General features: G+C 45.9%; 1 protein-coding gene across 9 annotated transcripts; it reads right to left on the bottom strand.

Annotated features, from left to right (window-relative positions):
- Nucleotides 1-12: 12 nt before the first annotated feature.
- AP2M1 (adaptor related protein complex 2 subunit mu 1) lies at nucleotides 13-27834 on the bottom strand. 9 transcript variants are annotated; one of them, XM_048314572.1, is made up of 14 exons: nucleotides 27779-27829; nucleotides 17242-17357; nucleotides 13610-13615; nucleotides 11584-11849; nucleotides 10100-10182; nucleotides 6539-6544; nucleotides 5843-5978; nucleotides 5605-5746; nucleotides 4909-4920; nucleotides 3184-3303; nucleotides 2516-2651; nucleotides 1695-1792; nucleotides 1437-1548; nucleotides 13-1126 (listed from the first exon to the last, which is right to left on the bottom strand). In XM_048314572.1, the coding sequence occupies exons 2-14, from the start codon at nucleotides 17313-17315 to the stop codon at nucleotides 992-994; spliced, it is 1326 nt and encodes a 441-aa protein (XP_048170529.1). In that variant the 5' UTR covers nucleotides 17316-17357; nucleotides 27779-27829; the 3' UTR covers nucleotides 13-991. The 9 variants fall into 9 exon arrangements, with proteins under 9 accessions (XP_048170529.1, XP_048170530.1, XP_048170528.1 ...); XM_048314573.1 differs by having other exon boundaries at nucleotides 17242-17354; nucleotides 27767-27799; XM_048314571.1 differs by lacking the exon at nucleotides 27779-27829 and adding an exon at nucleotides 26810-26849 and having other exon boundaries at nucleotides 17242-17354.
- Nucleotides 27835-27972: the final 138 nt, after the last annotated feature.

Raw genomic sequence — 27972 nt, 5'->3', positions numbered from 1 at the left:
CAGACAGCCTTCTCCATTCTACATACTTTATTAGATTCAGAGCTGGACAAATCACAAAGTGTACAAAATGGAGACCACACTACCAGAAGCAGGATTGTGGGTTGCAGCAGCATTCCTACGGCCCAGAAGCATTTGGTAGAAGTGTGGAGAGGGCAGGCTGGGTCAGGGGGCTCTTACTGCCAACTGCATTTGAGATTCCCCGAGGACAGACCCTGTTCACATCCTGACAGAGCTCAGCCGACCCACACTCCCTGGGACAGTGGGGCCATGTCTCCAATTTGTTTGGAAAGGACAGACTGGCTCAAGCCAGCAGTGGGAAGGGGTAAATGCTCAAAGGACCTGAAATGCTGTGCCACCCACATACACACCAGCAAGAGCCTAAACCCTCATCCTTTTTGGTCACAAACCTTCCCACGGCAGGACTCTATACTGACAACTTTGCAAGAAATAAGGTGATGGTGAGATCTGGTGAGCCCACCATCTCCTGTGGTGGGAGCCCAACAAACTCACCACCCCAGACATCTCAGACTGGCCAGCAACATCTACCACAACAGCAATAGCTAGTACAGAAGCCAGGGTAACTTCAACTCAGATTTGTCCAGTCTATGTTTAGGTCTATTCTACGAGTACATATGCACAAGAACTTCAAAAATACTAGGATATGATGCAAGTAGTGAGACACCAACAGAAGAGGAGTTTAATGGTGGACGTTCCCTAGAAAGATCACGAGAGGATGGGAGTTAGACTAGCCCTTGCCCACCCTGGGACGGGGAGCAGGAGGCTGATGGCACCCCTGTGCACAACTGGGTTCTGAACTTCATCTGCAGCGTGGGTGGTAACTGAACACAGGCAGGCGAGTCCGCTCCCGGGGTGAGCCACAGGGTCTTTCAATCTGCATCGAGGGGCCAGGCAGACATCTCTGAATGTAGCTGAAGACTGAGGAGAGGCAGAGCATGGCTTGGAGAAGAGGGAGCCTGCCAGCCTGCTGGGGCTAGCATCTGGTCTCGTAGATCCCACTCCTGCCGATGTACCTCACCCATTTTATCACATCATGGTCACTGTAGTTCAGCTTTGGCTCAAAGACTTTCAGGTAGCGCACCTTCAGCCCAGAGGGTGCAAATGGGACCTATTGAGAAAAGGAAAGGCAACAGAGAGCATTGGAATGGGTGTAAGATGCTCTCTCTACACAAATGCCAGAGGACCCCCAGGCAATGCATCTAGAAACGGACATCAAGAGCCACTGTTCCCTACTCCCTGCATGCATGGCATCAGACTCCTGTGGCTTTAAGGACAATTTTGTTCCATTGGCTTTGCCATCTGGCTGACCTCACCTGTCAGCTTGTGACAGGGAATGCTCAAACCTGTGTAACTCCCAAGAGGGACTGACAAAGCTTCTCTAAGGTTGGCTGCATCCTGAAAGGCAGACAGGCACTCACCTCAAAGTTCATGGAGATGGGAGGCCGAGCCCACTTCTTCTTGTCATTGGTGGGCAGCAGTTCAATCTCCGCGCTGATCTGGGATTCCTTCATTCCAGCCATACGTTTTATCCTATCGGAGAAAGCCCAGAAGTGACAGGGTGCCAGAGTTTATTCTCCTCTTCACTACATAATCTCAGGGCAGGCAGGAGCACTAAACAGACCCTGCCTCCCCAAGGCCTGCCCCTGCAGCACCCCAGCCCCAACACGCTCACTTACTTCCAGACAATGGCATTCTCACTGGCCTTGTACTTCGCCTTCCCTTTCATGCAGATGACTTGCACTCCACTGGTATTGAGGGGTGTTGGGATCCGGACCTGGAAGGCACAGTCTGGTGAGCAGGGGCAAGGACATTGCAGCCTGGGCGCTCTGGGCAGTCTCAGATGGTCTGTCCTGGACCCCCGGGCCTTCTCTTCTCTCTCCCCCCCAGCTCAAGGCCCAGAGAACATCAGCTATCACAAGGCATCTTAGGCTAGCTCTCCCGTTTCTTGCTTTGAAGTACAGGTTCAAACACAGTTCCATAATCCACAACAGTCAATAAGGAACAGGGCAGAGATCTCCATGCTGCAGGAAACCTGGCTAATGTTGGGAAGATCACCTCAGGAAGGATGCCAGGGTGGCCATGGCATTGCAGCAGGCTCTGGACAGCTCAGCCTTGCAGCAGTAAGCCTTCTAAGATGGGGACTAAGCTGCAAAGCCATCCCTAGCCTGTCTCACACAGCTCACAGCCTGCTGCCTGTCTGACATACCATCAGATTGTGCAGACAGAAGAACATGAAATTTTCACAGTGGCTGAGAAATTAAGTGAACAGTTGCTGCAGGGATGGAATGAGGCCCCTGCCAAGACGGCTGCGCAAATGAAAACAGCTTCCACCTCCCTATTCTACAGCAGCTCCCTCCCACAGCACAGCAGCACCACACATCTGAGGGGTACTCGGTTCACTCTCTCAGCCCTGTTCAAGCCTGAAGACTCATCACGCCTCATAAACTAGAGGCGTGATTTCAAGGCACAAGATACCACAGGTTTCTTTTCCTCTTACCTCTATCTTCTGGGCCAGCAAGGAAGGTTTGAAATTTGATTTGATCACCACCTTGACTTCCAGCTTGGTCCGACCCACCTCCCGCACCAGTGGGATCACACGGAAGGGAAGGATAATGTCCTTAGTGGTTCGGTATCTGCAGGGGTAGAAGCTACAGTGAACTCTGAGGAGGAGCTAACTCCCTTACGGCCTCCAACTGCATCGCCCTCCTAAAGAGACAGCCTCTGAATATGGCAAACATCTTAGAAACATCAGCCAGAAAGGGAAACATCCCAGAAGGAAACAGCAGTTAAGATCTATGCTGCTAAGTTAAGATCTAGGGCAGCAATGGTTTCTTGAGTCTCAAGTTTTATATCTGGTTCCTGCCAACAGCCCTGTTCAAGGACACCAGTTTTAATCACTAAAAACAACACATATGGCAAGCTCAAAAGTGAGAAAACCCACATCCAAAGCCATGTTTGTGGCAAAGAAAACTAACTACACAGCTGGGCTTCCACACTTGTAACAGACAGATTTGTGGCACACCCTACAGATTCCACTCTGAAAAGGTGGTGGTAAGTGTGTATTTCTTAAGTGCTCAAGGGCTGCAAGTCGGCCTGGGAGCAGCAACACTACTGTAGCAGCAAGCAGATGCCAACACCAGCCTGTTCACCCCCCACCAACAGTACCTCATGAGCTCAAATTCTCCATCTGGTGGAATGAAGCTGATGCTCCTCTCAGAATCAAATTTGCTGAGCCTCACACACTGGTGGAAAGTGCAGTCATCAATGGCAATTGACTGTTTGCCACTAAAAACACAAAACACAGTTAGAGAAGCACAAGCTGCAGCTCTGGTATCTTGGTGCAGTCAAAGTCTGTCCAGGCAGAAACTACTCTACAGAGCATGTTGCCATCGCAGGTGTCCAGGAAATGGGGAGGCAGGGAGAGATTTAGGGGATAGCAGCCTCTTGGCTCAGACTTTCCTTGTTTCACCACCACAAAAATCGTATTTCAGGAAGCTTGTTTGAAAGAATTTTCTCCCTCCTCTCCCCAAAGAGGAGAGATCTTAAAAGAGCACCCTTCTGTCATAGCCAGCAACACAGTGCTTGGGGTCTGCCTGCCAGCAGCACTCAGTACTGCAAAGGCAACTCTGCCAACCCAAGTCTTCTCACAGCACAGTTCAAAGGAGAGAAAACACTTTCCTGTCCACAAAGCTATCCCACTGCCACACAGCCAGGAAATGCCAGATTCAGAGTCTTCCTGTTCAGAAATCTCTTCACAGCTGTTCATTTCCACACTACCAGCAGGTGGTCTAATTCTAAACCGAATTGCCAAACCACAATATTGTGACGTACAAGTCTGTATCTCTCCTTAAAATCTACAGAGCTACCACCTGCCCATGTAGGCACACCAGCCTAACCTGCCAGCACTGAACTTGTGCCAGGCACTTAATCCTGAGAATACAGGACCCAGGCCAGCCAAAACCCCTCAGCTACTGAGAGGAACCAGAATTCAGGAGCAACAGAAGAGACAGCAGTGTAGAGAAGGTGCAGCAGTGTATCAGTGGTATCTAGGTTGCCCCAACTGCTGGAAGCAACAGTACAATCATGCCAAGATAGTGTGAGCACTACAGCAGGTTCAGCTGTCCTAGAACCACCATTACCTACACAAAGGGGAAGCAGACTGACCACAGGCTGACTGGCTGTCTAGCTACACAACCACCAGTGGTGTGGTTTCTGCTTCAAAAGGAGGAGTTAGTCTTTCCTAATCTGTTGCCCAGATGACAACCAATGTTAGCCAACTAATTCCTGTTTCTTTGGAAAACAGTTGGGAAAACCCTCTGCCGAGCACTTCTCCAGGTCTCAGGCAGCATTACTCAGGGTTGGCCTTGCCACATTCTAGATCCCAAAAAGCAACTGGCAGCAGCTGTCCACTTTGGTCACCTTATAAGTAAATGCTTCTGGAGAGTAACATCTCCAAGCTGGAGATATCCACTGGATAATCACAGCTGGAGAGAACCACCTACCAAGAATCCCTGTTCATCTTACTTCTGTAACTCAAAAAACCAGCATTATTTACTGGCAAAGGCAGTTGGCACAGGAGCTTTGGGACAGTGTACTGACTCTTCAGCCTGTGTAGTTGATATTTTCACTAGAGTAAATCCTCACTGGGCCCATCAGCCTCCTCAGGCTCATCCATTTTACTAGCTCAATTCAAGTACAGGAAAGATGGCTTAAAGGTGACAGTGAAGTGATAGCTCTTGGCTTGGTTCTGAGAGAAAAGGCAAACAGCTCAGCTCCATTTACAGGAACCATCATGGAAAGTGTCTGAGATCCAAGTTACATGCACAAGTCACACGAAGCAAGAGACAGGAGGAGAGCAGAATGCACACACAGCTGAAGCAGATTATCTACCTTCCCAATTCACTGGGCGTCAGCAAAAAAAAAAACAAAAACAACCAAGAGAAATACAGATGAGTTGCAAATGGTTAGTGAGAGGAAAGTGGCAGTCCCTTTTCTTTTATCTCTTTACCCCAAGCAGGAAAGCTGGAGAAGGTGTAAGAGCTGTTTTCAGCTTCAATGTGGGTACTGACTGAGGTGCAGCTGGGAGGAAGGGTAGCTGGACTCTCAGAAAGGATGTGCCTGCAACTCACACTACCACTGATCACCTGTAATCAGCAGGAGGGGCTTCCCCAGTTTCTGTCAGCTGTTCTACTTTGTGAGAACAGTCCAGGTAAAGCAGGCAGAGGCATTCTTTCACTATTTCTTGGGAGCACTGCTACTGCTTTTATGATTAACAGCCTCTGCACTGAGGAGAACTGCTAGAAATACAGATTCTGGGAAAATCCATCTTGGGGAAGTGTTTCCAGGTGCAAGAACTCTACACTTAAAACTGTGAATCTTAATACTTAAAGAGCTGTAGAGGCCCTGTATTGAGAGGCCCTCAGACTGGTAGCTTGCATGACAACTGATCTACCCAAAGTTAGCAGTACCATCTGAAGGGAAGAAAAAAATGCAGTTTTTCGTCTGTCAGATCAGAAAAACTACTGAGGGCTGCCTTTTCATAGCAGTCCCTGGTGGCAAGTGGTCACCAGGTCCAAGACCTCTTACCTTTTCCCCGTTTCATCTGCAGTCCCTTTGCCCTGTTTTTCAATGACAATCTTGTCATTCATGCCAAACTTGCACTCTGGCATTCCACTCAGATAACTCTTCATCACCACTCTGCCAGAGACATGGGCACTCAAAACCTGACCTGGTTAGAGAAGATCACAGTTCAGAACACTTTCAAGAGTCACCACTCAGAAACTCTGAGCGAGAGAAGGATGCCAGCTCAACACCTCCTACTTACCCTGTGGGGACATTAAGAGATTCACACTCTCCAGCACATCAAGAAAGAGTTCATTGCGACGGTATTTGATTCCTTCACGTCTCCATCCAATCTGTCCAGTCACCTGGCTGGTGATCTGGGACTGCTCCTCCTTAGTCTGAAGGGAAGAAATGACATCTTAGACATAAATCAATTCCTCTAAATAAATTCAAAGACTAAGAAACCTCGATCTAAATCTAAGAGCAAACACTTGCCATTTATTACACATACATGCATTTGTCACTTAGATACAGGTGCTGTCACACCTTGCATGATTTGGTCATTCCCTCCTCAGAACATAAATTCTATGCCTAACCAAGAACTGGTCATAGCAACAGCAGGGAAAGTTCCTCTGCTTTGTTAGCAAGTCCATTAGGCTACATCTTAGTGCAGAGAGGCAGGGATTCTACCAATGGCATTCAAATCATGTCTCAGACTGTCACATCAATCCACATTAAGCAGAGAAGCTTAACATGTATTGATGTAGCAGTTCACACCCTTATCCAACATGAAACCCCAGGGCCACAAGAGAGCTAATCCCCAATGCCTGTTTCTTAGTAACTGCAGTCATTAGAGTTACATACCAACACTAACCTAATATGCATCTGACAGCACCCAAGCTCTAAGCCTCCAAAAAGCACCAAGGGTTGTGTTGAGAGGCACAGAGAGGTTTCCTACCTGATGCTACAGGTGGGGTCCAGTCACACGCAGAAAGTCAAGAAGTAGGTGTATAGTAGCAAGTGCAGTGTAGACAGGGTTAACAGGCAAGCAGGTCAACAGCAAGAAAAGGAAGGAAGGGAGAAAGAGGCAGATTAGGCTTAAGGCTACCTGAGGACAAGAAAAAAGCAGGTCAGCTCTTTGTTAATTAGGTAGCTAATTAGCACAAACAAGATGAGGGGTTTTGACCTTTAGCTCCCTGCAGGAAACCCAGCACTCCAAGCAGTGAAATGGATTTTCAGGCTTGGCCCATTATGGACAATCCAAATACAAGGCGGAGTAGAGCTGGAGGCAGTCAAAATACCACTCCCAATAATGTTTCTATGCAGAGCAAACTCATGCTGGTGTTCCTAATGCAAATCCTGGATGTTTACCATGTCACAGATACCCACACTATGGGAAATACCAAGCACTTTGGGTGCTGTATAAAGCGATATCCTTGTTAATTCTGCTCTTCCACCACGACAACTGCACAACACACAAGTGGGTACTCCCACAGCAGCCTTGCAGTGGGCCCACAGGGTGGCAGTACACGATCTCAGGTTCACACATGCTCTTGCCACAGATATGGTCACTTCCTGAGCAAGCACAGCCATTGTCATATCATCTCAGGGACAGTTTTGTATTCCCCTGAGAACTGCCTAGGTAAGTGCTCCATACAGTATGCGAAGTACCTCTCTTGTCTATCCCACAAAAAAAACACTGCCATATCTGCCTTGTTCAATGCCTTGTTCAGGCTTTAGAGGAACGCGCAGATTTATTACCCAGAGCTCTGGCTTCCAAAGGGACACTGATCATGTGATGACATTCCCATCTCCTGCAACAGCACCAGCACCATGAACCTACACTTACTCTGCAAAGTGACTGGATAGATCTGGAAGCAACTGCTGAAGTTGAGACCACCCAGCAGCATGAGTATTCCCTAAGGAAGGCACTGAAGGCACCTGGGTCTGGAATTTCTCAGGAGCAGGGGCTTCCCAGAGCTGGACAAGTCAGCTAAAATGGCCCAAGGATACCCACCTTGTGCTGAGCTGCCAGCATGCTGACTAGGCTGAAGACAGCCAGCTACCAGCAGGTTTCCTGGGATCTTCCAGCTGGTGGTGGCCCTCTGCCCACTTTAAAAAGTAACACCAGCATTCTAGCACTAAAGATCATCTATGGCTTGGGGAAACATTGTAACTAAGGGTTGACCAACTCACACGCCCAAAATCACTTGGAGGGGAAGAAAATTACAGTGTACATCTAGTTAATGAAGTCTGGACAAATGCAGATAGAATCTTAAGAGTGAGAACAGTACACGCAGCACAGCTACCTCAAGCTGTAAAAGCAAGGTTTAGCCTCTGCTGGAGGAAGATATCCAAGCCAATGGCTTCATCAGTTCTGCTACAAGACATGAGCACAGAGCCTGCAGTCCTGCCATTTGAGTAGTGGGTTACTTCAAGTGTAGGGACTAGAAGTAAAACTACATTGCATACTAACACCTTTTAAAACCTGTGTGGCACATCAATCCATTCCCAGAGCACACAGCTATTTCCTTGGCAAGCAGTGCAGCAGTTTCAGACACACTTTCAAAGAGAATAAAGCAGATCTTGTATTACAAGATCACCTGCCTGGAAAGACCACTGTAGCCATATAGGGAGGGCATTCAGAGCACAGCAGCTCAGTACGCCTCAAACTGAGAACAAAGAAAAAAAGTCGAGTTTGGAAAGTCTGCCATAAGTGGATTTTGCTCCCTAAATTCCACAGGACACTAGCCCAAGGAAAGCATCAGCAAGAACTAAGCAAAGATAGGGAACACAGATGATAAGACCATTCAGACCCAGATTTTGGTCCTGGGTACCTGTGTGACCTGGCTCCAAGTCAATGAGGAGCTGAAGGTTAGAAATACCAGAGTAGAGAGCAGACAAGGAAACATGGCAGGTACTGTTTCAAGTGATGCCCTTGCCATTCTGCGCCTGCAATGGATTACTTCTGCTTTTTGAACTGGGCTCACAAAATTCCAATACTGAGCAGAAGAACTGCTTACTTGTGTAAAGCTGACAGCAAACTCCTCTTTGTAAAGAAAGGATTAAACCTGTTGTTGAATTAAGCATGATGCTGTGACAGTGGTTTGCACACAAACAGCATGAGAGTTTGTTAAAAACAACAGAAGCAAGAAAAGAGCAAGGGAAGGAAGTGAGGGCGGTGGTTAGTTTTGAGTTTTTCTAGGAACAGGAGCTGACTCAGCTATCTTCAGTGCTGACTGCCCAAACTGTCAGACTGCAGAAGGCCAGAGATTTACGCTTGGACTCGTGATGGGGACTGAGACCGGATGCACTCACATCTGGCCCTATTGCAAAACAGTGTGCCATTCTAGCGGGAAATATGTTGCTCAGGGGCAGCTTCTCTCTCACCTCCTCTTGAGATGCAGTTAGTCTTGCTACTAGATTAAAAGTTTAAAAAGGAATTCTCAGGAAATCAGTGCTGATGAATTGAGTTGAAACAGAGCCTCCAGAGACTCTGACCTCTGCTAACCTAAACAAGAACAGTCACCATGCAGGCTCTTGTTTAGCCCTTTGCTTCTGTTTGTACCTGAGGCTGAAGCTTTACTCTGCCACAGACTGCTTCAGAATGGACTCTCAGCTTTTTTTTTTCATTGCTATGCAGGGGAGAGGACTGAGTTTTAGGCTAAGTCCTCATTACTAACTTGCACAGTTGTGTCAGATGTATAAGGTGGACAATATTCCTTGGGAACATGAGAAACAGACTGAGTTTCCCTTGAATTCAGAGGTTGAGCATTATCTTATGAGACAGGAAGCCTAGTTTTGAGGACTGTACCTGGAGTAGGATTAGAACTAGTTTAAACACATTCCCCAAACCAGTCCAACTAATCATCTTTTTCCCAATACGTCCTTTATCTTCTAACTCCACGTAAACTTTGTTGTAAGGGTTAATACTATGCTAAAAGCACAGCAGAGATTCTCATCTCTAACACAAGAAAGCTCAGGCTGTACTGACACTGACCTGCAAGGGTATTACAGGCAGAAACAGAGCAACACGAGCTTCCTGACTAACAGCAAGATTCACAGGGCTGAAGAATACTTCATTATAAGGTAGGCATGAAATCCTGACAGCTCAAAGCACTGAAGGCTGGTGGAGAACAGACCTGCTCAGTGAGATTCACACAGAAAAGAGCTACTTCTGGTTCAGCAGGTAGATTTGTTTATCCTCTCGGAAGCTGACACAGAGCAGAGGCCAAAGCCAACAATCATTTACATGCAAGGGACTTAACCCAGCTCTGGGCTCTTCCTCTTGCATCTTATCGTGTGCCAGGGAACATGAGGCAACACAGCAGAGGGACACCTAAAACAAGGTGCCACTTGACCTGATATACACCCCTGCCAGGGTGTTCTCAATCTACTCAGGCACCCTCCCTCCACACAGGTCAAATGGTTAGCTAGTAATTAAGACCATACTCTCTCAAACAGGCTTAGAGAAAATTAACCAGCAGAGCAGTGCTGTACCCCAAATTCCTCTGATTACCTGACTCTTGATGCCTTGCTGAGTGATGAAAGTCTTCAGGGCCCCTGTTTCAGAGTTCTGAGGATAGCCAAAGTCCAGGATTTCTACAGAAGGGTAAAAGGTTAGTTCAGAGTTTCAAGGTATAAACACATCAACTATGCTAACCATTCCTATAAGGAGAGAGGCAACTAGTGCACAGATACTGCTTACATATTGAATTTCTGGATAAGTTGCTGTAGCATTCCTTATCAAGAGAAAAGAATCATTCTTGCTACACTGAGTTCCCAGAGCAATACTCTGGAGTCGAGGGGTGGTGGAAAACTGTCCAAGTGATGAATTTGCCAGTTTTTAAACACAACCATACCTCAGGACTAAGTATCAACTAACCTAGCCATGTGCACAGGGCACACTGAGGAGTTCTTCCAAAAACATCCAAGGGACAATAGAGGGTTTATCCAACACCACAGCAATTTTATCTTTGCAGGGTTTGTTTTAAAAAGATTTGTTCTTATGAAGATAAAATAAAACCCAAAACCTAAAACAACAGCTGAGTAGTGGCACTGAAGGATGAGTGTGAGAGGGAGACAGATCTTAACTACACACAGAGCACTTAACACCTACTCCCCTCAAAGAGGAAGGGAACAATCCACAAGAGATTCTGAGGGGAAAGAAGACCACTAACATGATACTGAGCAACACCACACTGGGAGGTTTGATCTCACTGTGCCTGCTAGGAGACAGCATTGACTGACCAAAGCAGAGAACAGGCAGTCTCTTGGTCTGCCCTGAGGGAACAGGGAAAACATCAGTCACTGTGACCCTTGGCTAAGAATCCCAGGACACACACGTGTGGTGCCTTGTCTGGAAAACACATTGAAACATAACTAATACAAAAATGCTTGTGATACGTGAAACAGGGGCAGCTCAAGGGCAACCTCCACAAGCAGGCTGATATCACAAGCAGCTGAAGGGACACTATTATTAATCTGTGGTGAAATTGGGAGCTGTATCAGTGGGGGAGGTAGGGCTGGGACAGAGAACATTGCGTTTTATTAATTTCCTTCTGTTCAGAATAGAGCCCAAAAGGCAACTTACTAGGGGCAATCAACTTCAGCCCAGGATGACTGCTACCACACACTGCTAGAGCCACCTGAGCACTAGCTGGCCTTAGAGGTGCTACTGACAGTCCTCTTTATACACCTCGGGGTAAGTAAAGCCTGACATCTACACAGGATCCCCATAGAAGCTGAGCTCCAGTACAAGCTGTCTCAGTTATACAAGTGCACAGCTCCCAACACTTCAGGGAAGTGAATCAGCAGAAGGCTATGGGCTTGAGGTACCATCCACATTTGCAGTACAGGTGGCATTAGAAAGCCAAACAAGTAATTTTGAACTCTGCCACACATGTTAAAAATACTTCAAGGATTATTACTACATCATACTAAACTAAGGATTTCAGAATGAGCAAGTGCAATATGCCATAGTAGGTAAGAGAAACATCTCACCATCCAGTAGCTCATAGATAAGCACGAAGTTGTTCTTTATGTTCTCCTCACTGATCTTCCCAAAGTAGGCAGTCATCACGTCACACATCTTGTAGAGAAACTCGAACACCATGGCAGCGTTGACATTCTGCTTGGTGACAGCAGCCAGCCAGATGTTGGAGCGCTTGACATGGAAGAAACTTGTGCGGGCGATGTTGGTGACGGGCGAGCGCACCTGCTGCCGTGCGTGGATGACATTGACGCGGAAGGCGTCCACGGCATTGCGCCTACGAAAGCACCACCAAAGACAAATCAGCACAGCAAACGTGAAACCAGCCGGCTGCACAGTTCTGCTTATGCCATTACAGTCAGACACTGACCTACACACACCAAGCTCACCTAGGAAGGGTGCCTGGGGATGTCTCTAAGAGGGACAAGTGAAGGCTCTGAGCAGAGTTAGACACTAAATTCTGTACAAGCTCAAGGAGAGAGAGTGCTACTGGTCTCTAGGGAGCTTTGGACTACAGTCTAACTGTAGCCAGAAGGAGAAGCAAATCTCCATCTGGAGTAAGATGGCAAAGAAACTTTCCCTTCAATTAACTTTGACAGCACTCCCAATTGACTGCCATAGCTGGAAACAAACACATTAGCAAGTTATGGCTCGAAGAGTCCAGTTTTGACCAAACACCTAATTGCTGTCTATTCTGCAAGCCCAGGCCTTCATAGTCTTGCCCCAAAGCAAGCTGTAGTCTCTCAAGATACATGTCAATGGCAGTTGCTCCCAGACATAAAACCAAGGAAGAAACAGCAAAACTTGCCTGGGTCACTCAAGAGATATCAGTGCCCAGGAACACTCCAGAAGGGAGCTTTAGTTCTCAGATACACCTCACCTCCACACCCCACACACCTTGGAGGGCAGGCTCAAAGCAGCAGGAGGATCAGGACCACCGCTGGCTTTCCAGTTACACGTCACCTCAAGACTGCTCTGCTTCAGAACAGGTGTCTTGCATCCGGACTCAGAGTCCCCACAGTGCAGTGTGCCAGCAGTACTGCATGGTCCAGGACTACTTACAGTCAAGGGTTCTGCCCAGTGCTGAAAAAGTGCTGTGCAAGCTGCCCACAGGTGCTGCCATCTTTGATCCAAACTGTCTATACACTAGGAACAGGGAAAAAAACCCTCCTTGCTAAACAGGGATTATGAATGACATTCTGGATGCCAGCTCTTCTTGCACACTGGTCTCCTTATCACATAACTACAAGTCAGAGTAAACTTCCCAAATTAAGTCCATCAATCCTGAGAATACAGGAAGGAAGCCCAAGTGCTTTATATGACAAGACTAAAACTTAAAGCAACAGTCTACACACAAAGCCAAGGCTCATTTAGTCGTGCTTTATTACTCATACTCTCAGACACTCTGTAGAACAGGGGGTCTGACTGCAGCATCAAGGCCATGGTACTGATTATGCAGAAACATGTTTGAGAGCAGACAGTAGTATCATCCTTGCAAGCAAGGATACAGGCATACAAATGCTTGTAAGCACTGAGGGTTGTCAACAATCCAACACACAGTTCCAAGTTAGAAAACAAAGGATATTCAAAGGAACATATGCTACCACAGCAGGTGTTTGCTCCTTGAAGGTCTGGGGATGTATGTAGAAGTTTCATCAGTAAACATGCTCCCCCATAAGCAAAATTCTGGCTTTGAATACTTCTCAGGTTTTATTGCTCCAGAAGGTTTGCAAGTTGGAGTCAAATTACTATTTCATTTCTACTTTAGTTTTTCCATAAGAAAGTAATTTAATCTACTATAAAATAACAATATCTAAAAGCCCCAATCCTCCCCTCCAGTAAGCCTTGCAAGGAAAATTCAGCTTGTTCTGGAGCATTAGCCCTCCCAGCCTCAAGTTCTAACCCCCTAGAAGTAGCACCAGAACCAGTCACCAGACTGGTGCACACTAGAGGAGAAGCCTCAGGTCAGGGAGGCTTTGCTAGCACACCAGGTGCCCACTGTGCAGTGCCAGTCGTGGCCTACCACGCGTCTCTTACCTATTGCTACAGCAGCCAATGAGATGGGATGGACAGAAATGGCGCCAGCGGAGAAAGGAGGAGTGACAGCAACAAGAGAAAGGGTTAGAAACACACACACAAGGCACAATGAATCCAAAGAGATAAGAAGAGACCAAACAGCACCCCCTCCCCCTGCTCCTTGGCGCAGAAGGCCAAGGTGGTATTGGATGGACAGTAACAAGCTACAGCAGCAATGAAGGCCTCGCAAGGTACAACACTGACATGCCACAGTCAGGCTGTCAGCATGGACAGACTTGTGTTTGGCTGAATTTTAGGGCTAACTGGGCATTTAGTCCAGCTGAGCTGCACCTGTATCACATCAGTGATACCCAGTCTGCTCTGCTAATAAAGGTAGCAGGCCTTGGGGTGGAAAAACCCTGAAGCCTCAATCAGAGGCATCACCTGGGGACCGCAGAGTATCAGGTATCTTCTTCCCAGTCTGCCTCAGGACAGGGCTACAAGTCTGGGTGGGAATTTCTATGATAGTACTTCTCATTTGAAGGTGTTTGGGTCGATGCTTTCTGGTTTGGTCCAGCCAACAGGAAATACAGCAAGTTTGATAGAGCTGGAGCACATCTGGAGAGATAGGGCACATCCTGCAGATTCAGACACTGCTCTATCCAGCTTGCACTTTTTCCTTAAGGATCAAGAGCCATGAAGCTGACATGAGGTATTAGAAGCTCAGAAACCAAACACCTATTACACTTAAAGTGCATGCAGTTTGTCACGTAAGCTGCTCAGTTTCAAATAGCTTAAGTTTTATTACATATCTGCATACTTAAATGCAGGTAGGTTCCCCAACAACTAAGTCACTGAAGAACAAGGCACTCAAAAATTACAGCAGAGCCCTCCATGGTATCCTGAATTAAATGCATGGTGTTTCGCCTTTTTTTTTTTTTTTTAATAAGACTGCTTATACATGCAGCTAGCTGCTGTATGGACAGATGCGCTACATGCACCAAAGCCATTCTAAGTTGCAAGCAAAGAATGTTCAAGTTTTGTGGTACTTCTGCCTTTAACAAAGTCAAAAGAAGGATATCATCATTGTTTGTCACTTTGGTCGTTACATCTGAACTAGTATGTACTTTTTAAGGCCCATAAACTGTGCAAGGGGAGGTGTTCTCATAACCACAGATGATCTTTAATATCTCCCAACTCAGAAACTGAGGCTTCAGAATGACAAAGGCAATGGCCAAGACCAAGGAGTCTTATGGGTCAACCACTCATGAAGACAGGGAGCAGTTATGCTCATTTCCTCTTCAATTACTTCCCAACAAGAAGGGTGGGTTCAGGCCTCAGCACTTCAGAATTACTGCTTAGGAACTAAGAACTGTGTAGTATGCTAGAAGTCTACTACTCAGTTGTTTGGTTAGAGACAGAACTCCTACAGAGTTGAGTACAAGCTACAGTATCATGGCTATTCCTTTCCCTACCTCCCACTGAGGGTTATGATATTAAAAGCTTTTAAGCAGACCAGACATTAATGCTAATGTTCAGACTAGGAAATTGAAAGATTCTCAGTTTTTTGATTACACCACAAAATAAGACACAGCCACTTTGTAACAACTTCTTCTGCAATTGCCCTTCCCTTCAGTCTGTTTAAAAAAATTCAAAACCAGCACTGAAGGCCTGTTTGAGAAGAAATCCAGCACCTTGGGGAGCAAGCTCGGTTAACAGCCAACACCAGCTCCACCTAAGTCACAAGACTGACACTTTCACAAGAACTGAACGGATGATTTCACTCAAGGGAACACCGACTCCTCCAGTCCTAGAGAAAACACTGGAATATTTTTGGCACTCTGCCAAGTGAAAAAGTTAAGATAGGATCAAGCAGGAAATCCCATTTTCTAGCTTTGTCTGGCCAGCCAGCAGGAAGTACTTTATCACGTACTGAACATAAGGCATTCACTTTGTAAGAGAAATGAGCCAAGATAAAAAGCAATAGAATATCACATTAAAAATACCTACTTTGCTCCCCAGTTTGCATCTCCACAGCCATAATGCCATTTAAATTAAAAGGCCTTCTTGAATAAACACCAGTTTGAGAACAATCTTGTAAGTGTTTCAAGTTTGCAAACAACAAAAAAATATTTTTCCCAGAAACTTCAGTGAAAGTGTCCCTAGTCCCCACTTGAAACATTCTTGGAAGCTACCTATAATCCAGACCAGCTTAGGTCAGTCACTGTGATACCAGCTTCACAAAGTCAGTCCTGTCGTAAGAACTGCCGTGAAGAGTTTCAGCTAACAAATACTGAAGACTGATGAGAGTTTGTACAGTAGAAAAGAGGCAAAACATCATAACCACTGGCTTTCTGCTTGAGAAATACAATGCTTCCTTGGCTCAGCTATGTGTGGAAGTCCTGGAATAACTCAGTCAACCTTAGAACAGGTACTTTGCCTTAGCTGACCCAGAACAAGCGAAGAGACTTAAAAGCTCATTAGGTGAAGCCTCATTACAGACACTGTGTTGACTACTCACTCGATGAAACAGTACAAGCCTTGACTAGCTACTAGTTCTACCTCAACTTTTAACCTCCACTAGACAATCCATAACCAGAAGGGACATACTCTTCAGACCAGAGCAGTCTGAAAGCAGACTGGCTTGACAGTTTTTTGTAATTTATGGCAAGAAGTTATTTCACAGCACATCCTACCACTAGTCATTGTGAAGACCTGGTACAAACTACTTTTTCCTAAACTGGCCTGAAGGCTCTCTCTCACTGACCTTTGAATTAACATCTACCACAGCTCTGCTTCTGTTAGCTCTGTCTTAACTCTGCCAACTTAATTACTAACTTCCACCTAATGCCTGATACTAATGGAAAACCCACTAGGAAGAGTACCATTGTGCACAAACTCCTTAAATTTAAGGTTTTCAGCCCAAGCAGCACCATCACTTATGGTTCTCTACAGCACTATCCACTGCCTACAAGACACTGTATTTTTAGTAAGATACCTTCTGGGAAGTAGCAGCCTAAGGATTGCACAGATCCAGTCTAAGTGAGCATCATAACACTTGGGGGAAGTGCAATAAGACACCTACAACCTACTGAAGGTTTTCAGGGCTTCCCACAACTTTAGTTACCCAATGGATATAAGCTTTTCACACACAAGGCTGCCATACAAAGCTGGGGGACAGAAAGCCAGCTATAGGAGTACAGCCATGGCTGTTATGAGACTGCTTGCAGATAAAACTTTCCAAGACCACAGTCTCCTGAATGCCTGTACTTGATGTTAGACATCAGTGCCTGAAACTAACTGAGCCCTGGCTGTAGTGTGTGGCAGACAGTTCTCACATTACTGCTCCTGTAAACTTTAGTGATTACAGTGAGGCAGGCTCCCACACTGGCAGTCCATGTTGCTGAAGCATTTGGAATAATGGCCAGATCTCTACCATCCAAAAGAAAGTCCCAGGTTTGGCTGCAGGCCATCCTTCACTGTAGGTGACCAGGGCTTAAATTTCTTTTTTCTAAGCTAAGCCTAGAGCAGCAAGTTGAGTTGCAGTCTTACATGCATGCACAGCTAATGCAGAACAAAGCAGCTCTGGGTTGTTTACCACAACCAAAATGAGACAAAAATGCAAAGACCAGGGATGCAACAGAAGCACTTACCCGATGTCATCCCGGTAGACGCGAGAGATTAAAACCTCTCCTTTGTGATTATAGATGAACAAGCCTCCGATCATGATGGAACTTTAGTTTTCACTTCCCATGTTGCTTAACACCTGAAGCAAGAAAGAGCATATATTAGTACGCCACACAGAAACAATTTGTAGCCAGGACTAAAGCTTAAAACGGGCACTGAAATAGAAGCTGTCTTACTTCTCATTCCAAAAACCATCATGGATAGATCTGTCCTCAAGGACAACTATCCAAAACATACCCCTTGAATGTAAGAAAAAACACAAGCCTGGAACTACAAGCAAATCAAAGACCCCTTACTTCTACTATAAAGTGTCTATCTCCCTAATGACTGAGATACAAATCAGATGCAATTCATAACTCTTTCTGCATGCAGTTCACACAAATATCTGAGATGTCACCAAGCCTATCACCACATGACAGGGGGCTCCTAGCAGCAAGCACATCTCTGTTTGTTACCACTTTTACATAGTTTTTACACATCAGTGTAAGAGCCTTTGCTAATCTCTAGCAGCCATATTGAGTCACACTTCAGAATTCAAACTGAGAGTCATTTGGCCATGAGGTACCACTGGAGCGGGAGGTCACAATCATGACTCACTCGAACTGGGAAATAGTCCCTCAGCAGTTACCCTCCTAAACTGCTAATCTTCTCTTTCTTCAAAGGAAGACTGATTTGGAGAGAGTTACAAAGCTGGTAGACATTATTGTTACAGAAGACTTTTTAAAATGTACAGCTACTTCACCAGATCCCATTCCTGGAGCCTTATGCACTCCCATTCACTTAGGTCAAGGTCAAAATACCCACAGCAGCAACTGCTTGGTTGGCTTAGTCCCAGGAAGAGAACTGCAACTGTGATAGGGCAGGCCTTGGGTGATCACACAGGTACTGCTTAGCTTGGGCACTGCAGAGCATTAGATAACAACCATCTCCACACTGCTGTTTGGGTGGGTTAGCCTACACCCACTGATATGGGCTGGGTGAAATGGATAGGGAGAGGCCGACCTAGAGACAGATGCTGACAGTGAACTGATACGTGTCTGCTCAGGAATGCTGCAATGACAAAGTTAAAGTGACCCAGCCTTGGATCACCTCAAAGGTCAGGAAAAAAAGAGAATACAAAACCAATACACACATCAGAGGGCCTAGAGGACTTCTGGATTATCAAGAGCAATGTATCCTCTAGAAGTTACATCCAATAAACTACAGTAGCTGCCCATTTGAAGGAACTACTGCAGACGCGAGTTCTGTACTAAACCAAGGTTTATAGTGCAGTCACTAATTTTAATTTCAGCAAGACAAAAAAGGAATTTTAAATTTCCTAAGCCTTTATACCAACATTTTTAGCTACATCTAGTGAGTCCTCAAAGAATAACACTACTCATACTTCTCTGCTATAGGTCTTCAGCTTCCAGACGGCTGCTTCTGCTTATTAAAAGGGAAAAAAAGAGCCAAAAAGTTAATCATTAAGTCAAAATAGAAAGAGACAAGCAGTTTTCCCAAAGCTCAGTAGTGAGCTTTCTAGCTTTTATTCCCACATTCTGCTGGTCAAGTATCTCTGGCTACTATCGTGCTGCCTTCTGCCACTTGTCAGTGGCTTCCTGTGGCACTGTCACCAACATTTTTTCATGTCTGAGACTCCATCTGGCACAGAAGAGCTTTTCAAATATGGTTTTCTTCCATTCCCAACTGTAACACTTTATAACTTCGGGACACAAGTATTTAATTTACTTCCAGGATAAGTCTCTGTAACCAAACCTATTAAGACAGAGGCAGCACATGGTCCAAGATTCCCATGTAATTCGAGTGGGAAAAGCCTTTGTGGCTGCTCACTGTCTCATGACCAAGGCTACAAACTGTAGTGGCAGCAATATCAGCATCCCCATAGCAGAAGACAATCCCACTGGTCAACTGAACAAACCCAATTGCTCAGATTTAAGAAGTGGCTGTACCAGAGACTCACAACTACTTACACAAAGCACACATAGTCCCAACAGGCTTGAAAAGGCCACTTAGAGGTAATGTGCAGAGCTGGAACCCAAAACATGGAGAACTGAACACAGCTGCCCAACAAGACAGGCAGATGCTGAAACATTTGCAAGGTCATTCACACAGGCCAAACAATGAAAAAAATGAGAAACATTATGACAGTGAAAGCAACTTGTTACCCACTCTAGAAAATGCTTTCCTATCTACTAGTTTTTTCATTCCAGATAAGAAACAAGCATGTGTTTTCAGACTGCTACAGTGCTGGCTTCCACATTCAGATATGGACTATTGCAATCAAAGGTGAAGAAGAGCTCCCGCGTTCTCTTTAAGACTTACATTGTATAGAGCAGCTTCCTGGAAGCTTATGCAACTGGGCAAAGCTGGATCATAAGAATCCTACAAACCCTTTCCAGAAGAATCCTAGAAAGCACATCCTTGAAAAAAAATAATCTCTCCTCTTGGGTTTTAATGCTGCTTAAGTTATTTGTTTCACTATTTTTAGTATGAAGGAAATGTCTGCTGTGATGAGCAACAGGATCAGACATGCAGCATATACAAGACAAAGCCTCTTGCCAGCATGACAAGCCAATCACTTTTTGAAAAAGCCTTGATTTGAATATTTACTAGATAACTATAAAGCACGTAGAAGATTGCTGATCAAGCTTTGCATTGGAAATTAAAAGCCTTCTCTTAGGAAGATCTACAAACTTTAAATGTTGACTGAAATAATTATGCCACGCTTTCTCATATGTTAGAACATATTCTGTAACAGCTTTGCTGAAGTTACAGGCAAAAAAATCAGCACTTTTAATTGCATCACAGTACCAAGCAGCAGAGTCAACTGCTTCCTCATCTTACACGTTAGTAAAAGCATGTTAGATAGAGAGTAGATAGACCATGATGCAAATACTTTCAGTCTTTAAAAAATTCTTCATCAATGCAGTGAAATGCTAGGCTTCTTCCTTATACAAAATAAACCAGGAGATGAGCTCAAGCTTCAGACTTCCCATGCAAAGTTAGCTCCTGGTTCCACCTTCATTGGCACGTTTAAGAGCTGTATTGGTTCATATTGCAGAGCTATTGCTCAGTGTCTTGTCTCCAGTGTTGCCAACAAAGGGACAGTCAAGTAACAGAACAGGTCAAAAAAGCACAAAAAACAACTCTCGAGGAGTTTATTGATTTAAGAGCTCTTGATGGATCTCTTAAAAAATATTTGCCCAGCCTCCTCTCATCAGCAGCATCTCAGGGCAAAAACAAACAAACCACACTGCAATTTTTTATAACAGCTGTACAAAACACCCTCCTTTCTGCCTTAAGCCTCCTTTTTCTTCTTCTCCAAGCTTTGTCTAGCGGCCTCCAGTTCAAGTACAGGAAGAAGCAATTAAGAACTAGCCCGCATACTCTATCTCCAGGCCACTCAGAATTTTTCAAATCTCCACTCCATCACACCTTTTCCAGAATTAGATGTTCCCACCTTATTCAGTTGCTCTTCAAATGAAAATTGCTTTATGCTTTCATCATTCTCAGTGCCTTCCTCTAAACACTTCGCTTCTGGAAGTGAGCATAAAACTGCACAAGTTGTTCAAAATGTAAGCAAAGCACAATACAGACAATGTGATAATGATACATAGCCCACTTTGATCTTTTCCTAGTGATTCTCAATATTTCACTTACACTTTCAAACTATCACTCAGCAAGAAGCTATTTCATCATCTGTCCTAACTCCAGGATCACACTGAAAACACATGCAGTATAAACCCCTTGCTGCATGCACTCCCATCTAATGGCATCAGAGAACAAGGAAGTCTCAACTACACAAGGTATTTAACACAATTATAAGCAGATCTCCCTTGTCTGATAAACTTCAGCCTCTTGAAGAGTTCCAAGCATCACAAGCACAGACAGCACAATGGCATCTAAACAACTTACAGCAAGTTCAGTTCGGTGCAGGGCTGCTCTCTGCCCGCCTTCACCAAGCTTGCCCACGATGGGAGTTCAGGGAACATGGACAACATTCCAGTCTTTTGCTCAAACCTTGCATTAAATCCCTTCAAGACACAAGATCAGAGTGACTACACTCCCTCTCCACAACAGAATTACTTCCATCAGCTCATGGAAGCATGTCCACACAGCTGGAAACTCAAGAGGTGGAATAAGTAGCCCAGAGATCTATGAACAGAGAGGAAAGCTACACAAAGGGCAGAATGCAAAAGAAAGTTGCTTAAAGCTCAGCAAGAAGAATGGCTCTTTAAGATGACAATGGCTATCCTTGAAGTGCCTGCAGTGAAAATAAGCCTGCTTTGTTTTGATCTTCCTTTGTGTTTCAAGTTCCACAGATACTCCTTTCAACGATTTCAAGGTTACATTGTAACTAGAATGAGGATTTTAGTGGTACAGTTTAGACATAGTACAATCTTCCACGTATTTTACAATAATTAATAGTTTTCTTTACAGATCAGCTTTGGAAATGAAAGATCCTAGTGCTTGCAGTGGTTAAGAACTGCAGGGAAGAGGGTTGAAATTAATTTCAGGCTGACATTCAGTGACTCATGGCTGCTGGAATCAGAAGACCTCAGAATAAAAAATCCAGCACAGGAGATGGGTACATCTGCTCCCTGTGCATTAGCAACATGACTCAGAAAGCATTGCTCAAGCAGCTTTCAATGACTCATTCTGCTCCTCTCCACAAGTCAGCCTTTTCTAGGGAGCTTGCTCTACACTGGTTCTGAGTTTCCTCAGCCTAATATCTCTCACTGTCAGACACAGTTTAAGAGCAAAGCCCACCACTTCTTCAGCTGTTTACCACCAAGTGCCTGGAAACCAAGATGACTCTAGCTGAAACCTTTGGGTTAATGATGCATCAACTGCATTTTCAGAGCTTGGCAGCTCCTCTCCTTCTGTTTCACTAGCTTGAACATATGGCAACCTGCTCCACACTGGTAGCTACAGCCCTGTTTTCTACTTACAGTATGGATGGATTTATTCTAGTTAAGGTACAGGGATGATCCACATGCATGTTGAATTCACACCAGTTGGTGAGTAATCACCTTAATTTAGGAGTAACAGCCCTCTCCCAATACACTCTGCATTCTTCAAGCAGCTACTGGGGTAGATGTAACATCTGAACGCAGCTCCTACAAATACTTAAGGCCAGTAGGCTTCCTACCCTCCTGCCAAGTGCTCGCATTCCCATATACTTCCATTTCAACCCATAAATAGAAAAGGAGCATGAAGGGCATCACAGACAGACCACATACTTATATACATGCTTATAAACCCACCAGGAGTTAAAATGACATGGAAATTACTTTTCAGAATGCCTTTTTACTCAAGTGAAGATGAGAGCATTAAAATATACTTTTAGAGCAACTGTGGCAAAGTTACAGCATTAAGACAGCCAGCTACAAAAAAAAAAAAAGTACATGTATAAAAACAAAGGCTGGGATGAAGATTTTAATGCATTTCAGTAGTTACATAACAGAAAAGCAGCAGGATTAGCCGGTCCTACAACGACTGACACGTTAACGTGCACTTTCCTAGGAATCCTGCGTACTTGCCTCAAACATCTCAGCGCTCCCACTGTGCAGGGGATGTGCATTAAGCACCCCTCTCTCAAACCACCATGACATGCTGGATGAAGCCCCAGAAGTCAGTCTGCAGCAGGTAAGCTGCAGACCATAACCAAGGGAGTCCAGAGAAAGATAAAGACACGATAAAGCACAGTATCTGAAAACCTACTTTTGCTCACTGATTCTATCATAGATGGAAAATGCTCTGTTTATTAGGTCTGACCTAAAAACAGCTGGTTCTCCAAAAGTCAGACTTGTCCTTTCAGGCCTACATTGTGCCACCCACTTGGAATGCACGGGTGAAGTCAGGAGCACAAGCTCAGGCAGCAGGATCATGTTGCTGGACTGTCAGTTTCACATATTGTGGGATCCAACAAGTGGCTGGACTGGGAGCTACCTAGTGAGATGATGCACTAAACCTGCATTTATCAAGTGGAGATACAGCAGCTCCCTTGTGCAGCATGTGATAGCTCAGCCTTCCTCTTCCATTTCCTCTACATCAATTCTGATTTAGAATAGCTGTTGAAAAATGAACAACATGCAGCATGGAGCTTTCTTAGACTAAACAAGGCACACTAAGGAACCAACTAACCAGCACAGTTTGTTCCCTCTGCAGGTGTTTGTTTGTATCTGCAGCAACTCTTTCAGAACCATCACAGCACACAGCACCAATGCTGTAGTTTCTGTCCAGTGCACTACCCTCCCATGGTCTCTCTACTAGAGAAGCCACAGCATCACACCAGCAGTAAGACACAACTGCAGTATCAGTCATCTGAATTCTAGCCTAAATCCCAGATACACAGATATTCAAATGAGTGATTTTCTCCAATACCTTTGTTCCATAACCTGAGGTCTTTCACATGACACCACACAGGCCATTAACCCTTCCCTGCACCAGGAGAGACAGTGCCAGCTTCAACCTACACCACAAACTTTGGAACAGAGTTCTCTACCTTTTGCAACTGCATCTGCACAAGTAAAAACAAACAAACAAACAAACAAACAAGCTGATCTGGTCAAATTTGTTGCTTAGGAAAAACAGTGACTTTTTAGTCAGTTTTCTGCAGTGGTAAAAGGAACACGACTGCAGTAACTCCAGTTTCACATCCAAGGCAAGAGATACTTGTTCTAGCTCTAAAAGAATGAGGAACTGTCTAGAAGAAACGTGTCACTAGCAATGTAATGTGCCTACAGCCTAATGGTACCAAAGTCACTATAAATTTTGGGTGTATATTGGTATTTCTGCCTCAAGAAAGCACAAATGCACTTCTCTGAATCCTTCCATGCCAGCTTCTCTAAGTCCAGCATAGGCAGAAGCTGAGGAACTCTTGAGCCAGCCTGTTTGCTCTCAAGGCATCTGCTCAGCAAACCCTCTGTGTCCTCTCTTCAGAGGTGCAGTGGTGACACAGCAGCTCAAGAATAACTGCTCAGGAGCAATGTGACTGCAGCAGTTCTTAGGCTGCCCCTAACAACGTAACTACAGTTTCACATTATCACCCACCCCAGCAGCGCCAGGATTTGATGAGCACCAGTAGCATCACCAATGAACACACTTGTCCATTCATTTTAGGGGGCAACTTATGGGATCAGCTGTTATTTTCCCAAGCCAGTTGTGCGGGTGATATTCTTACCACAGGGATACCTGTCCTGGCACTACAGATGGGGAAAATAAGCCTTCTTCAACCAACCACTGACAGAGCAAGCCACTGAGGCTGGATGAGCAGAGCTCAGGGACTGCTGCTCACCTGAACAGCCCTTTTGGCCACAGCTCCACTGTGAGACAGGCCATGAGCTTCATCGAGTTTCCTGTACCATCAAGTACAGGGTAAAAATAAACACAAGTTGATCAGTAGTGAGCCCAAGACCCAGCTACTTGGACTTTGTCACTCCCATTAAGGGGCTGGAAGTATCCCACAGCACAGACATCACTTAGCTTGAATGCAAACAGGAATGCTGATTTCTGTAATCTACAGAGCACACCCAGGAAAGAGCAATCACAAGTCAGTTCATAAGCTGGTGTAAAAAACCAACCCCTTTAGTAGTCTATTAAAAGACAGTTTGGGTTCTGACTTAACAGTAAGTAAGACTTCTGTGCATTAATGAGCTTATCTAACTAAGCAGTTCAAGGTACATTAGCTGCTGAGTTCTCATCCAGGAAGAAACCAGGAGAGGTATTGAAGCTCTTGAGGGCAAATCACCAGCTGTAACCATTTCTGCATTCCAGAAATCAGTATGATCTTGGACAAGTGACAGTAGTTGAAGCAGGAGGGGGATTAGTCAGGCTGCTCTGGTAAACTGGAGCTGAAGGGAAAACCCATCCTTCCAGGCTAGCCCTAGCCATTATCAACCCAGAAGACTTAAGGCTCAAAACAATGCCATCACCCCACCAGCTAATCTAAGCACCTAAGCTTTGCTTAGAGGGCTGCATTAGCCACTTTCCAGGAGGCCGTGGGCTGCACTTGGTTTTAAACAAGAGTATCTGCAATCACTTCATCCTGGGGAAGACAGGCTGCATAATTTACTTAAGGGGCATACCCTGAGCTAAAGAGCTCCTGAGATAAACCCATCAGTTTCAGAGAAACTGTTCCTATTTTAAACCAAATCCCATAAATCCCCATAACCAGTGGGCAGAAAGAGAAGCACGTTCTCTTACCAGGCTCTCCTACAGCCCACTTCTGCGTGCCATACTGCATGCAGCCAGTCTGAAGAGTAACAAGAGATAAATACTGGGAAACACAAGAAGCTCCCTTACTCCAGCAAAATATCACAGGTACAGCATTTAACACACCTCTCCACCATATTTTGAGCCCAACCTTATGTGAACAGCCCCAATACCTTCTTCTATTTCTACCAGTTCTACCAAGGCATTTCTAAAGTCAGTTTGAACTACTTGCTTTTTACTCTTGAGCTAGAAACCCGAACAGAGATTTGCTTCCTGTGCGTCTTCTACCAGAAGAGATTAGAGGCACAGAGTGGAGTTTGAGTAAGAGCTTGTATTCTGCACACCACTAATGGTCTAGGTGCCCTGATGTGTCAGCTTTTCTCTCTCTACTCTTACTGGAGAGCAGATAACTGCATTTCACATTCTGTGCCTCTGACTGCAAGCTTTTAGCTGAGCTGCCAACCTCCTGCCAAGATCAAAAAAATACATGACTTGCCAGTAACTTTTGACTCAGTAGGTCACTCACTAAAGGAGAGAAGCAGACTCTGCCTTAGAATCCAGTTATATTTTGGCACCACAGGCTGTACTTCCATCCATCCTTCAGTTAGGCCCAAGAACAGCCTTTAAATACTCTAATGGTCTTCAGTAGAATAAGCTTAGAAAAACAGTGCAAGACATTGTGCTGCAAAAGACAGTCTTGGCTTTACCTTTTCTTGATGCAGGGATGAGGAAGGCAAAGTTTAACTAGGGTCACAGGAAGTTTCTTTATAAAGCCTGTTTTGTTTAGTGACTGTTCCTGCTACATCAAAAAAAAAAAAAAAAGAGATAGTATCAAACTAGAATGCATTTCCAGTTCCTCGTGTTTCAAAGAATGCAACCCTTCACAGCCTCAAGATTCAACTCTCCAAAAGCCAGGACTGTGCTCTTTCGGGAGGAGGAGGCAGCCGGCCATGATACCCTTCAAAGACACCCCAATGCTCTCCCTGGAACATGGCCATTCTGCAGACCAAAGAACACCAGGTATCTTTGTCACTAGATGTCAGTAACATGGCATTTCCTACAGAAGAGGAGTGATGCCTGCCTTCTGACAGGAAAAATATGTAAGTAGACAGTTTGGCAGCATCTCTTCAGATTTGAGATTGTCCCCCCAAGCAAAACTCACAGGGACACACACAGCTTTTACTACAGGAAAAAATAGTAGCTACAGCTCTGACAGCATTCAAGCAAATGTTGCCCAACCAAACACCACATAAGCCCATATACAGTTAGAAGCCTGCAATACCTAGACTTCCAAGCCACAGAACCATCCAGACTCACCTATCTGGGCAAGTTCCAGGCTCAGATTTTGGCAGCCTGAGGCTAAAACTTGATAGCAGCTTTGTCATACTAAAGCAAGCAGAAAACAGATCATGGATTCACACAGCTTATGGAGAGAACACTAGATCAAAAGCAAGTCACTTCCCAGTGGGGAGAGAAATCAACTGCACTGAGCGATAAACACAGGCTGTGCTTTCCGCAGTTTTACTGAATCCAAAAACCTAGTCCTGGGAAGAATGGATGCGGAAATGCATCCAGAAGAGCTGCTGGATAGGAGCCTGCTTTAAGCCTCAGAATAAGCAGTTCAGCATCAGCAGCGCTGCGTTCTGCCTCAGCAGGTTTTCCAGGGAGGAAGCAGAGTGCAAGCCATGACCCAGCTACCTCACGTTTGGATCAGTAGTACAGGCAAATAATTCTCGGAGAAGTTCCAGCCCGATCCGACTGCAAAAAACCTTTGCTCAGGCTGACCTGACGCATCGGTGCCGGCCTTCCTGTACCACACACAACCCGACCCCGTCCCCACCCTCCCCCGGTGCAGCACCGCAGGGCTGCCACACAAGTATTCCAGGCAGAGAGCTAATTAACAGCTGCTAATAAACCCCCTGAACCCCAAGCAATGTACGAGCGAATGATGGGGTCGCCCAGCACCCACTCAGAGGAAACTGAGAAAAAGCCCTCCCGGGCGGCCCCGCTTCTCTCCCTCCCTCCCGGCTCCGGGGGCACTCCCGCGCCCCTCCCAAGGGCAGCCGGCGGGACACCTCGCCCTGCAGCCGGCTCCTCGCCCCCGGGCCTGCAGCCCCCAACCCCCAACCAGCGCACAGGGAGCCGCCACCCCGAGCAGCTCAGCCACCGCCCGGGCGCGGCCGCAGAGCAAGCCCGGCCGCAGGAAGCCGCCCGGAGGAAGGACGAGGGCCACGCAGCCCGGCGGGAAGCGGAGCGCGGCCCGGGGCGCCTCACCTGCCGCTGCCGCCGCTGCCACCGCCGCCGCCGCCGCTCGCCGCCCCGCGCCCAAGATGGCGGCACCGCCCCCCGCGCCCCGCGCCCCGCGCCCCCCCGCGCACTGCAGAGACGCCGCGCGCGCGCCCCGCCCGCGCCCCGCTACTGCGCATGCGCCACCGCGGAGGGGAGGGGCGCGCGGCGGGCGCGGAAATTACATTTCCGCG

The sequence above is a fragment of the Corvus hawaiiensis genome, chromosome 10 (genome assembly GCF_020740725.1).
Source record: "Corvus hawaiiensis isolate bCorHaw1 chromosome 10, bCorHaw1.pri.cur, whole genome shotgun sequence".
Lineage (NCBI taxonomy): Eukaryota > Metazoa > Chordata > Aves > Passeriformes > Corvidae > Corvus > Corvus hawaiiensis.
This window is presented reverse-complemented; position numbering and strand designations above follow the sequence as displayed.

Coding starts and splice junctions, on each gene's coding strand:
- AP2M1 (XM_048314572.1), bottom strand. CDS start 17,315: ATGATCGGAGGCTTGTTCATCTATAATCACAAAGGAGAGGTTTTAATC. Junction 5,747..5,842: donor TCTCTTAATGTCCCCACAGG/GTAAGTAGGAGG, acceptor TTCTCTAACCAG/GTCAGGTTTTGAGTGCCCAT. Junction 1,549..1,694: donor GAGAATGCCATTGTCTGGAA/GTAAGTGAGCGT, acceptor TTTCTCCGATAG/GATAAAACGTATGGCTGGAA.